The 13,945-nt window shown below is 41.0% G+C and overlaps 2 protein-coding genes across 16 annotated transcripts in view; one reads left to right on the forward strand and one right to left on the reverse strand.

The window, feature by feature from the left end:
* The window catches only part of adgrl3.1 (adhesion G protein-coupled receptor L3.1), a 114,852-nt gene extending 104,306 nt beyond the window's left edge, over positions 1–10,546 (reverse strand). For 12 of the 13 annotated variants that reach the window (XM_034890933.1, XM_034891021.1, XM_034891031.1 and 9 more), the window contains exon 1: positions 9,967–10,546. The gene's annotated coding sequence lies outside the window, so the exon portion shown is untranslated. The remainder of the gene's footprint in view (positions 1–9,966) is intronic. The other variant, XM_034890983.1, reaches the window with a different exon arrangement.
* A 975-nt stretch (positions 10,547–11,521) lies between these two features.
* The window catches only part of si:dkey-92j12.5 (multiple PDZ domain protein), a 40,091-nt gene continuing 37,667 nt past the window's right edge, over positions 11,522–13,945 (forward strand). For 2 of the 3 annotated variants that reach the window (XM_034894456.1, XM_034894463.1), the window contains exons 1-3: positions 11,523–11,786; positions 12,625–12,719; positions 13,646–13,812. In XM_034894456.1, coding sequence (XP_034750347.1) covers positions 12,707–12,719; positions 13,646–13,812 — 180 coding nt within the window. In that variant the 5' untranslated portion in view covers positions 11,523–11,786; positions 12,625–12,706. Of the gene's footprint in view, positions 11,787–12,624; positions 12,720–13,645; positions 13,813–13,945 lie in introns of all 3 variants that reach the window. The other variant, XM_034894449.1, reaches the window with a different exon arrangement.

Here is a 13,945-nt window from a genome sequence, read left to right on the forward strand (position 1 = left end):
AATAAAGACAGATATCCATAATATGTAGTGAATGTGGGGTGCAATGTAAATAACGACCCCCCTCAACATTGTGTGAATAGCCATAACCCACCACTCATCCCACGAACCAGGCAGTTCACCAGCCACTTCCACTCATGATTGCTTGTTTAGTGTTTGTGTGTCTGTGTGCTGCGCATACACATGCACGCTCTGCCTCGTAATGACCTCTTAAGTGTCAGAGTATCAAAGTCTATAATGGCCTATCGGTCCTCTCTGGCAGTTTACAGCTAAAAAGCTCTCGCATGCCATGATAACTGGTTTATATGGGTGACATTTCACTGCCAAATGCCAGAGACACTTTTCAGAAAGGGAAATTGTTAGCTCTGTTCGTAGAGTGCAGAGTGGCACTAATTTACAGTTAAAATGCCTCTTATATATTTTTCTATTTGTACCTTATTTTCTTTACCTATTTTCCTCTGCATATTTCCCTATTTTTCATCACTGTATATTTTTTCACATCATTCCCCTTAGACCTTTTTCACTCTGTTTTCCCTCTCTCCAGCTCTCTCTTCCCCCGCACCGTCCTCCCCAACCTACTTCTCTTGAGGGTACATTTTGCAACCTCATCTCACCAGGGTCAATCTCAATGTGAGTATGTGTGTATTGTGACTGACATTGGACATGGCTTTGTGTGTTTTGCTGTTTACTGGGGGTGGGGGGGCACACATATATATATATATATATATATATATATATATATATATATATATATATATATATATATATATATATATATATATATATATATATATATATATATATATATATATATATATATATATATATATATATATGTTTGGCCTTGAATTTTCTCTTCCAGAGTCTTTTTCTGCGTGCCTTGCAATATTTTCACAGGCACACAAAATAAGTGCATAAACATATTGTAATACACACGTACGCACGTATGCACATACACACACACAAAGAGTGTTGTGCAGTAATTGGGTCTATTAGACAGTACAGGAGGCCATGAGCAATATCTATATGGTTGGGTGGGCAAATCAACAAAAGATAGATTAACTGTACTGCGTTTGTGTACATGCATGTGTTTGCATGTATTCATGTGAATGCATATGAATGAATGTTAACCCACCATGTTATATGTCCATGCTAGCATTACAGGAGAATTGCCAGAGCAATGGAGTATTGGCGAGAAATAAGTTAGGCCCTAAGCTCCTTCACCTTACAGCACCTTCATTCATTTCTTTCTCGCTTTTTCTCAGAACACGGTATACATTATTCACACAGCACTGGTTTAACAATGGAAGGATCAATGAATGAGGAATAGAGGAAGAAAGGTGGAAAAGAAAAGGTTTGGATGCGCAGGCAAGGTGGTGAAGGAACAAGTTTGTATGATCTTTTTCATTAGTCTCATTTAGTGGAAAAGAGGAAGAGAAGATTAATCGATGCACAATTGCAAAAGTCCATGCATACATCAGCGGTGTATCAAGCGTTATTTCATCACTCAAGAGGAATTCTTTATTAAATCCTAATTTGTTCTCTTTTCTGCTGTCAGAAGGCGCAGGTCAACAGCTTTCCAGGAACAGTCTGGAAAGCTGCAACTAGACAAAAAAAAGTTTTTAATTTTGCCTATAGACACACCAGCCCAGTATCACTAGAAATTAAATTTATATTGGATAATTCAATACTTTGCAATCTTATCACCAGTGTTACAGTAGTCTGCCCTGCAGTGAGGTGGAAAGTAAGGATATTAAGGTTAGGATGAAGATTGGTGTGTATTAACACAACCATTCCTAATAGTAAACAGATATTTTGGTTACCAATCCCTAACTCTACCGTAGTTTCAATGCACAGATATTGTTTCCAGAATGAATTTTGAAAACAGTTGCAATAAATGTAATCCAGGTTTTTGTACAATCATCCCATATCAAGGCCCTTGTCTTCTGATGATAGAATTCAAAGAGGTGAAACTAATGTAGACAAACAGACTATTACTGTAGGGCACAACTCTGTAATTAATTTAAATGTTACATTTTTGGCTGCGGCAACAAAGTTGCTAACCATGGCACATTAGAGTAATGGCTATATTGATATCAAAACAGCTGAATTTTCAAGGATTTAGCTGCATCTGCAAGGGCCACCTGCATACTTTCTACATAATGTACAGCATTCATTCATACTTTTAACACCATGAGAGTTCAGAAGAGAAGCAAGATTTGGATCAAATGAAGGCGAGAGGGCTCCTCTGAGAGCATCCAGCACTGGAGCAAAGAAGAGGACAAGAGATTTAGATTGGAAAATGGTGAATGCTTGTCAAAAGAGCTATTGAGTGGCGCTGAGCGACAGGGTTCTGGACGGAAAGTGGCTTAGCCTGAACAATGGATGGACGTGATGAGGAGGAGAAAGAGTTTTTTTTTTTGCTCACTGTCTTCCTGGGGAAAAAAGTAAATATATTTCCCATGAAAGATGCTGACCATTTTCTCACAGTAAAACAATGTTTTTTCTATTATGAGAGGCGGTGGTTGTATTGATGTCCCATGTCACCCCCATTACTCATGAGCCGGCTGTATGTAATTAGTACAACTCCACAGTATGCTTGTATGATGTTTTTATGTATAACTCTTTGTAATTATGCTTCAAAACAACAGATTGTGCCATAAGACACCAGAAATGTGTTGATGCCTCTTGGTTTTTATGATTTCAGATTCATGGCCCTTTACAGGGTGGGGTCCTCTACATTTTCATGTAAAGAATTCTCCCCCTGGGCTTCGACGGATTCGATATAAGCATGAAGAATATGGAGCAATAGTGTAGATGGTCTACCCAGGCGTAAAATTAAAGACTCTTGTCTGTGTGCCCTACATAAATCTTTGAGAGAGAGAGGGAGGAAGAGGGAGCGAGATGGAAGGAGGGGGTTAGGAAAGGAAGTGTACATAATGAAACAAAAAACTGGTTGATTTGTCCAGTGATTGTGAACTGTAATCAGCCCTGGACAATGAGATGTTTCAATAAACAGTATGTACACAAACACACAACCACACACACGCACACACACACACGCACACACACACCTATATATCGTACCCATAAAACTAGCTTATAGTAATTACTTCACACAAGTTTTACACAAAGATTGGTTTTTAAAATACCAAATATCATTTATCATTTAAGGCTTGCTTCAGCACACCCTTACTCAACAATAAATGTCCTCGTCCAATTCCCTCTTATCTTGAAGCATGTGATGGATACTGTCTCATCTATCATATCGTCTAAGCGAGAGACAATCAAGGGGGTTCAAAACATACGTAAGCACACTGCAGGAGAGCAGGCATACAATTTCTTACATGGTTAGAAAACAGACACGTGGTCCATGTAAGTTATTGCAGGCCCATATGCCAGAGTGGTACTCATCTATCTTGGTGTGACACTATCAGGCTCCCTTGCAAAAACACAGCGGTGGTAAAATGTTTTTTTTGTGCAAAATGTGAAAGATACGTCGGGGACAAATTGACGGTTGCTGATACATGCCAAAGGGGCATGGTGCTTTTATCTCAAATGAGTTGTAACGTCCTCTGCTGAAACTGAACCACGCAGTTTATTTAAAAGTTACCCCCGTTGTGAATGTGCTAAAAGTAACCCAGCAGATTTGAGCACCATGCTCACACAGAATTATTCACCAGCCAGTCAAAGCGGATTTTACCTTGGACAGTTAGGTACTATATTTTTACAAGGCTAGTCAGCTCGATAACACTGGGTAAAAACACAAAACAGCACAAATGATGTAAACATACATTATCAAGCAAGTGATCACTACTACATTTGTTGATATCTTTGTTCCATCAAGCATAACCATCTAGTCATCCTCGCCTCTTTTTCAGCCTATCACACTGCACCATCAACCAAGCTCCAGATCAATACTCCCTGGCACATATTCTTCCTCTTAAAGACTTGGAATGAAAACGCCATTCGATATTAATCAAGATCACAGCTGTACCACTGAACAGGCACAATAAATGACAATATTATTTTATTTATTTTTTTAATTTACCATCAAACAGCCAGTTGCATCAAAGCACTTTGAGTTAGATCTTTCAGCCTGGTTTATGCTGAAAGGAAGCAGATGAGCAGGGAGTGGAAGATGTATGTAATGCAGTTAAAGTAAAAGCCCAGTAAGCAGGAAATTTAAGAGGGGCCTGGGGATGATGGTATTACAGCAGATGCTGATTGTGAACAATCTGCTGAAGAAGAAAAAGATATGGAAAAAATATCATTGGGTGCAGTATGGGGGATTTAAGAGGCATGCAAGCTTTTGAAAAGCTTGGGGGAAAGGAAATATTGCAACAGATGAACAATCTTCAAATAACCTGCATTGCTATATGCAACAGTTGTTAGTTGAAGGAAGTGGTACTCGAAATACAATGTCATTGCACTTAAACCAGAATTCCCCTTCCATTGTCTCAGTCACTGAAGTCAACTAACCCAGGCATTTATTTGGGACGTTGAATTGGTCTCTTAAACAATACTGCATTTTCAAATCCTGCTGCAGTTTCCTCCATTGATAAGAAATGCTGTGTTATACCATGGCACTGGGAGATTTATGCCCCCAGCCCTGTGATGACCTCATTGTTAATGCCCCATAATTCAAATCTGCTCCGCTGTGTTGCATCACATTGGGTATGACTCATTTCCAAGCAGCCCATTCTCTAAACAAGCAAGGCCTCCTCAGCAAGCTAAAGTTAACCGCACAAACAACAAAGCAAAGAATTTCCCCATTAATACTGTGGTGACTGACATAAGACTTGCATATGCATGGTGACACACACACACACACACACATAGCAACACACTGTTTAAATGGACTGAACTGGGAAGAGGAGAAGAGGGGGTAAGGGCTATTGTAAATGATTTCCTGCGGAGACCAAAATAATCGGCAGACCTTGGAGTGAGCTTCTTACAATCACTCTGGCCTTGTACACTGATTCTCCATTCATCTCCCTAATGGCACTGTGTGTGTCATTAAATATACAGCTGCAGGCAATGTCTATGTGTGGCTCTGTGGGTGTGTGAGCTTAACATGTGTGTTAGCATACAAGTACGTCTGTGTGTCTGTGTCTGTGTGTGTGTGTGTGTGTGTGTTTGTGTGTTTGTTTGTGTGTGTGAGTGAGAGACTGGTGGTAATTGATGTGTACCGCCTTGATGTGTTTAGAGTATCTGTGGAAAGAAATGCATGCATGTGTGTGTGTTTTCTATTGAGTGGTGACAGCTATGAGTGGGGCAATGGGAGGTGAAGGGCACAGAGAAGAAGTGTGGACAGGAGATGTGTTGAATGAAAGACAAAAGTGAGTGAGAGGTTTTAAAGGACAATACAGTGGCTAACGTAGAAAGCAGCTGCTTAAACATGTAGCCAGTAAAGGCCGTTGGCAGAATAAAAGAAGAAGCCCGTAGACCTACAGTACACACAAACATTGAGAGTTTTTATTGTGTTTCACAGCTTGAGTTGCAACATTTACAATGTTATTGTAAAAACTGTGCCTGGTTTAGGTCAAAATTAGATTGACAGGCTAAGATGATTCAGTTTATAAATCAATGGTGTTACATAGACATCTGTCTTTGATTTGTTACCAAGGTTAATTGTATACAAAATTACATAAATGTATCCACTCACTCCCGGAGTGCCCTGGAAATTCTGAATGGTACAATAACATTCATCTTTACTTCATATAGCCCACTTCAAAACTGTATTGCAAGGGGTTTTGAAACCTAATGCCACAATAAATAAAAGTCAATGATTACACAAAGTTGGACATGATATATATTATGGGTGCCTGAGAAACAATTTAATGACTGAGACTGGTCAACTGGTCAAGGCAAAATAAATAAAAGTCTGTTAAGAAAAATATATTTTTGTGAGATGTGAATTTATCTGATTTTAGCCGTTATTGATTTTAGCCTCTAAGATTTATCACCGCAAAGGAAAAGCAACATGATGGTGAAGTGCAAGCCATCAGCGTGTGTTAAGTGTCACAGTAGCCAATTCATTAAATTCAATATTTGTTCTCTTTAGGACTTTTATGGCAGGAAAGTAGCAAGACATACAAATTAGGGAAGAGCCAAAGACATCAACACATTGGCACGATTTTGTGTTCCTAATAAATGGCTGGCAGTTTCAGAACTAATTTACACTGATTGATTTCTCAATATTGTTTTATTTTGTCTGAGATGGATCACAACCTGAGGTCCTCAGCCTTCTTTAATTCGGCTGTTACAAAACGCTGATTAAAGACCAGATGCAATCAAACCTTTAAGGACTTTTCCCCTTGTTCGACAGCTTTGTATATATTATTGCATTGTTATCACATTACATTTTTAATAGAATTATTATTATCAGTATAATTTGTGGCAAAACTACGTCAGGTTTCCCTAAAGCCCAAAGTGACATTTCTAAAGGGCTTGTTTTGTCTGAACAACACTCCAAAACCTAAACTTATTCAATTTACTGTCATATAACCAAAAATATAAGCATATTTTCTGAATTTAGAAGGTTTGGCATTTTTGCTTGAAGAATTACTTAATTAATTGCTTATTAAATGAATGCTGATTCATTTTCTGTCAATCGCCTAATCTAAACTATGTGAATCTTGCAGTGATTCCAAACCATTGCTGAATTAGCATGCACAGCTCTACTTACAGTGTTTAATTGTACGATTACAATTTACTGCTAAATATATATAATGTAATATATAATATATATTATATGCAATACTCAATGAACAGCATTATAACATCTCTTTCAGTGATACGCACAAACAGCCCAGTTAACGGAAGGCACGAGCAGTCAGGCCAACAGTGTACATTTTCGTCCAGTCGTCCCAAAAATACAGACAGTTAGTAGGCTGTGGTGGTTCAAGCAGAAAGCCTTCACACAGATCCATATTTAGGCAGAGTAAGACATCTATCTCTGGAGGGCTATTCTAGTCGAGGCCATAGGAGCAATGAGTCAGTGAATGCCCTGAGATCTGACAGCCAGTCGTCTGCTGCTGATTTTCCCCTTTCCTAAGCATGTATCTAATCAGGGAGCAAAGTAACTGTGCACTGTGCGCAGTCCTCTCGCATGGTCCGAACCTCTAATAGGGTTGAATGATATTGGAGGCGAGCTTCACACATTAAGAGAGGTGAACTGAGCTCCAGTGGTGGATGGTGGAAAATGCAACGAGCCGGGGTTATTCTTTAAGGGAAGGGAGGGTCGGAGGAAGTATGTGTTAACACATGACTGAGTGCTTGAGTTGGATGAGGAAGACGGGCAAGGATCTGGCCTCATTATTTCAATACGGGAGAGAGATATCTTCTAGCGCTAGCGCAGAAAACGGGCTTTTGAATGAGGTTAAACGCGGTGCACAAAGTGGGGTTGGGACTAGAAATGTGAATCATCATTGCATCAGGAAACAGAGCAGTCAAATTCAACAGCTCTGCCTTCATTGAAACTTAATATTATCATTGCAGCATTAAGATTTGTTTTAGTTTTCCTCACAGCTTAAGCCACAAGACTGCCAATTTATTTATGCAAGAAGGCATGTTGTCTGTGAGCACAATAAACACCACCTTCTGTTTATCTACGCGGCTCTCTGACACACAAACCTTACCGTGCTATGCATAAATTAACTAAATTGGGGACTGGATCCCAGGAATTACAAATTCTTTAGGACAACCCTTGTTAAAATGGTTCTAAGGAAATCAGCCCTTAGGTTCTATGTGCCCACTGAACAGAATTAATTGCAAAAGTGTTGAAGTTGGACTCTCTAATAACTCTAGACGGTGGAATAAGAGACTTCAGCAACAAGCAGTTCTACTTGTTGGAAGACTGATATCTGTAGATATACTGTATGTCTGCCAGTCTTAATATACAAATGTGTTGATGTGTCTGTTATTGTCTGTTTGCAATGGATCATGTTGTCTGCCAAAGTGTATTTTCATAATCTCAAGGATTGAATGCTCACAAGATGTTTAATATATGATCTTTTAGTTAAATCCCAGGCTGTTTCCATTCCAGGGTCAGCTATTGTTTATGGAGCCATTCAAATCCAAACCAAATATTGTGTTACATTAATAAAGAACAAGTACCTCAATATCTGTACAATACTTGAGTAAATGTACTTAGTTACATTCCGCCATTGAATTAACTTTATTACATGGACTTGTCCGTGAATGTAATAAACGTGAACAGTTATAAAAAAAGAAAGTCAGCCCTCTGTCAACAAACACTCCGAATAGGCCTACGGTCCTAATTTACACCCAGCTTTCCCAACAAAGAGCATTGTTTTTCTGAAATTAATTAGTGACCAAATTAAAGGAGGAGAGGTAGGCCTACTGTCAGCAGAATGCTTGACAGTAAAATAAACAAAAAAAAAACTACAAAAAAAACAAACAAAAAAGGATACGGACAGCAAAAAAAGAAGATTGTTTTTGGAACGTTACATCTTTCTCAGACATTTAGATCAAATAATCAACTTGGCAAACAAAGACAAAGAACGTGCATGATCACTTTGAAACAACAGTTGCACTGATGACAGATGAACTAGTGATATTCATCTCATCCGCAAGCATCATAATCTCCTTGGAGACAGGCCTGCGCTTTAACAGATGCTGCCAAAATGGCAGCGAAGCAAATCTATGTCAAATTTATGCAACACAGAAACCGATAATTGCCTAAACTGACCATTTTCCCACCTGCTCAGGGGAGTTACTTTTCTTACCCGCAGCGCTGACGGATGAGTCAACCACTCCAACCTAAAGTGCCGACATCCACTCTTTATGTCACACTGAACATTGATGTCTACACTGTTTGCACACAAATTATTTGCAGTTTGTTTTTTGGGATGTTAAGAGGATAGCGATTCAAAGGAGCCAGCCACCCAAGCAGACACACACACACACACAAAGCAAATGACTGTTTATGGGGGATTTGATTGCCAAACATGTCCAAATATATTTATTTGTGATCCGGGCCACTTGTGATAAATCATATAATGTATCATGCAAGGAGGAAGATTGTTAAAGCTAATTCCTATTTTCAAAGTGAAGCCTGGTTACAAAGAGTAGTCTACACTGTACATCTAATGGCCAAACAGATCTGAAGCATGTACCCTTTTCGGTTTAGGTCAAGATCGAAAAATTCTGTGCAACCTTGTAGTTTTCAGCAGAACATCAAGGTCATCTGCGAGCCCGGGTGTCTCTACTGTAAATAAGAGCCATAGCTTTCACTCATGAATCCGCATGATTGACGTACCCTGGGGTGCACTGGCCGGCCGGATTCTCCTTTTCTTCCAGAGTAGCTGGATTTACTCTGCACCTTAGACTGCCGCTGACAACCCAGCACAGTACACAATAAGCTAACTGCATTCCAATACACACAAATGACAGCCGTATAAAATAGGAGAAAAACCCGGGGAGGTGAAGACGGGGAGGTCTATCTGCCATCCATCACGCCAAAGCTTGTGATTTGTCATTGCGCCCTGCAGAGAGGCAGATACACGCGGCCACAGAATAATAATTATGTATACACCCTGGCCGAGGAGCCGTCATGGGATAATATGATTGCATTGATCATATTCCGGAGATGTAATGGGTATCATTTTACTTCTTACTTTTGCCTAAGGGCCAGCTCACATCCGAGCGACGCCCATAAGACACATCAAGACGCTGGACCATCGTCTGTTAACGCAAACTATATTACATGTTACCCCCCTCGTCCATTAGGGCCAGTTTCCGCGCCCCATAAGTAGCCTACAATAATCGCAGGCCACATTCCCATTGGCATCCGTGAGAACCAAAGTCAGCGCTGCCATATAGCTTTCAGTGCAGGTCAGTGTCAGATGCGGGTTGACATACAGCCAAGAGGTTTAGCGACATTCGCCAGCAATGTCTGCAAAAAAAAATTGTGCAGGAATAAAGAGTGTAGCCTATGCTTACCGTATCACCAGTCGCAGCGATATAGGCGCATATGTAGCCTACACATCCAGCACACAGAGGAGTCAGGAATAACCTTCTCTGCACTCTTTCATATAGTCCCCAGAACGTAGGTCTTATATATCTTCCCAGTCGATAAATGATTTCACTGACCGGCGCCGCGATCCAGGGTTAATTCTCGCTGCCGCACAAAACGACGTGGTACATTTGACCGAAAGAGGGGATGGAGATAAAGCTGAGGGTGTAATTAAACCAATAGCTGCGTGCTTAGTATCCCGATCAGCGCTCACACAGGCGGTATCGCGTCCGTCCAAATGCACTGAGTCCAGTGGAGTGCTGGAGGAGGACAGAGGCGTATCGCTCTCTATTCGTGTGTCTGTATCCCGTCCTCTCTCCCTCCTTTTCTCTCTCTCTATCTTTTTCGGCTGCCGTTATGTTCTTACTGACTGCTGCTGAGGTCCACAGGCGCAGAGCGCAGCGGAGCAGAGGACCGTGGTCAACAGAGAGAGAGAGAGAGGGGTCAGAAATGACAAACCAATTTGGAGGTGCGGTGGATGCTCGGTTGATCGAGCGCAGCCCGGCGAAAAGAGCGTTGCAGGCGGGCGGGGAGTTTAGGGTGGGTGGAGGAGGGGTGGGGAGGGGGTGATGATTTCTGCCTGGGGGATGCAGAGAGAGAGAGAGAGAGAGAGAGAGAGAGAGAGAGAGAGAGAGAGAGAGAGATGAAGTGGGGTGCCTGGTGGAAAACATGGAACCGGATCTGGCTCCTAAAACTCTGGAGCGAGGGCTCCACCTGCCGTGTGAAAAACACACCAGGCGTTTCCATACTTGTTACGGAAAGGATTAGAGCCCTCACTGGATATGACATCAAGAATCCCCAACTGAGAGGGGTGTTTTTTGTTTTAAGGCATGACTTGTTGTATGATTGAATAATTGTGCCTTCAGGGTGACAACTACAATAGATCCACCCATTGTCACATTATCATATAAAAGAAGAATAAACGTGAAAACCACAGTCCTCCTTTAGGCTACCCGCAACCTCCTGGAATTAAAAGGCTCGTTATGGTCCCTGGACTCCAGTTTGGGGCCAAACTAAACAGAAATGTAGTAATGTAACAATTTTGCGGTTTTCCCCGGGTCTACAATGAAGATCTGACATCGGGGAAATGGCAAATTCATAGCAGGAATAAAAATGCTATTTAAAAATTAAAATTAAAAATCCTATCAAACATGAAAATTAGCCTCTCATATTTGATCCCAGGCCATATGCATACATTATGAGAAAGGCTAATCTAAGCATCCTACTGTCAGCTCCATGTAGACATCGACCTACATATTACGAGATTTTAAATTCCGTCTGGGTGGTATCTTGATATTTTACTATCTAGGCCTGTAACATATTTAATTAAATATAGCCGACATCTTTTGACATATGTTTTTTCTTTAATTCGTCATGGATTTGCAATAATGTTTTCATAAGGAGGAGTGCATTATTTGCATAGTGTACCACTGACATGTATAGGATTACTGGAGGCTAGTTGTTTTTTAATTAGGGATGAGTCCTGTTTGCCTGAAGATCAAAGGGTGACATGCGCATTGCATTGAGCGCTCAAGAGCCGCGGACACAATGCTGGAAAATAAAGCGCGCAGCTTGCTTCTTTATATCTAGTCCCTTAATAAGCTGTTATGACTTTTCCCCCCAGGAAAGCGTCATTCTTGGTATTCGGTACTGGTAAACTGACCCTGCGGACTGGCGGAAGAGGTGGAGGTGCTGTGCTTGGAGCTCAGCGGGGACCTGTTGATAGCCCAGCGGCACTGCAATGGAGGTGAGATGAGGCTGAACTGCAACTGTGACGAGCAGTCCGTCTGTTCGTCACAGTGATATTTCTAATGGGCCCGGGTCATTTTTAAAGAAATTAACAGACTGCCTTGTTGATTACATATCAAATTAGTTGCTAATGGGCCTGCGCAATTACTGTATATCATTCATCTGCAATGACTTCCTTTTCTTCTGAAGCAGTCAGGATCGCTTTAATGTCAACAAGTTGAAGATAGAGATTTCATTAGGCTGTCGTGAAGGGCATATATACTGCGATACCCCTACTGCCTATCAATGCCTACTAATTAGATTTCAGATGAGACGTTGTCATTTACAGCCCATCGTTTTGCAAATCAAATCATGTCATTGGTATCATGCTTTGATGGTGTACAGACTTCCCCCTCCAGTCAGAGTGGTTGGGAGGCCATGCGTCGTTGTTAATTACCGTCACTAGCTGTTAAAGCCTTTTGGAGGAGATTTAAATCCTGCTAAAGAGCATTAGTTGACAAGCAAGATTCTTGCAACTAGGTGTGGAACAGACCTGGAAAGAGAAGATGTAGAGGTGAAATAATACATGAAGAACAGATGTAAAATATAAATTGGTAGACTATTTATACCTTTGGATATGAGCAGGGAGAAAAATGTTCTGCCATAATTTTAATGAAAGTGTATCAACAGTAGATATATCTTCAAGGAGAATCCTCACCTTGGCACTTTTATTCTACAAATGCACTGTCAGCTTTCACAAAAACACTGTCATAAAAAACGAAATAGACATGATCTGTACAAGACCGTGTTTACAGCAGAAAACTTTTGTTTTGTCGTTGTTGTCATTCATGTTGCAGGTGCCAAACAGAGATGAATGACGTGTAACGGAGACAGAAAGTCACAAAGACACACTTTGTACAAACAATCTGTCAGGCTACGATGGAAACCATAGGTAAGTGTGTTCAGTGACCCTGCAGATGTAGCGCACTGTTTAAAGACAAACCCCATTTCAGTAACACGCCCCCCCCCCACGACAGCTTTTATCACAGGCTTACAATTAAGGTGTTGGGTATGGTATCTGCAGCCAGACCGGAGGGAATAGTCACATGTCCAGGTGGCACAGGACTCAGTCTGGTCAGTAGTCAAAACTCGTTGGTGAAGATTTTACAGGGTCTTAACCTTCTGCCACGTACAATTACTGCAATTGTGGCTTGTGCTCATTAAGCAGCTTCACTACATAAACAAGGGCGATATGACCTGACACACCGTGTCAGCTTTTGCCTTTGCTTTTAAGTATTGCAGAATAGAAAGCACATCCTCCTTTAGTACTATACCTTCTATCTTTATGTTTCTGGATACAACTTGTGTGTAGCCCTGTTGCAAAGGGACATTTTACTGAGCTTTTGGGCCCGTTGAACCCCACATATTTTGCAGTGTGAGACGTAATAAGGAAATAAGCAGAAGAGATGAATTTGTCATTTGAAAATCGTCGGCATTGAAAAATCTCACAATCTAGCAGCCATGGTTCAGGGATTTTTTTAGACAAGCGCCATTCCTGTTCACTTAAACCTTCAAAAAAAATTACAATTGTTTTTTAGTATTCATCACACTGATCAATGCTGACAGAGGAAGTCATTCTGGATACGAAAGACAGATGTTGTATTTTAACTAAGTTATTTCAAAAGACTTGAGAACTCTCATTTAATTTCCCACCACTCCCTATTGATTATTGACGTTTCATAAATGACTGTCAAAGGTCTGGGTTTGTGTCAGGGTTACACAGCAGCTGCTACAGTACCACATGTGGAAACCTACACAAAGACCAATGGGACGAATCCTGTTTCTGAATGAAATAAATGATGTACAATTTCTCTGCAGATACTCAGCGTGCCTTGGAAGCCGTGGAGAGATTGCAAGCCAAACTGAAAGAGAGAGGAGAGGCCCCCGCACAGGAGAAACTCTCCCTGCTAAAGACTGTCCTGCAGAGCCCCCTGTTCCATCACATACTCAGCTTACAGCAAGCTCAGCGGAAGCCCCCAGCAAAGGTACAGTGCGAGCATGAATGGCGAAGGAGTCTGAACCATTCCCAAAATACTGAATGCAGGAACCAGACTAGATGAGTAATCAGCTTACTTAAGCTTACCACTAAATCCCAGAGAAAGAGAGAGAGGGAGAGAG

The sequence above is a fragment of the Etheostoma cragini genome, chromosome 2 (assembly GCF_013103735.1).
Source record: "Etheostoma cragini isolate CJK2018 chromosome 2, CSU_Ecrag_1.0, whole genome shotgun sequence".
NCBI classification, from domain to species: domain Eukaryota; kingdom Metazoa; phylum Chordata; class Actinopteri; order Perciformes; family Percidae; genus Etheostoma; species Etheostoma cragini.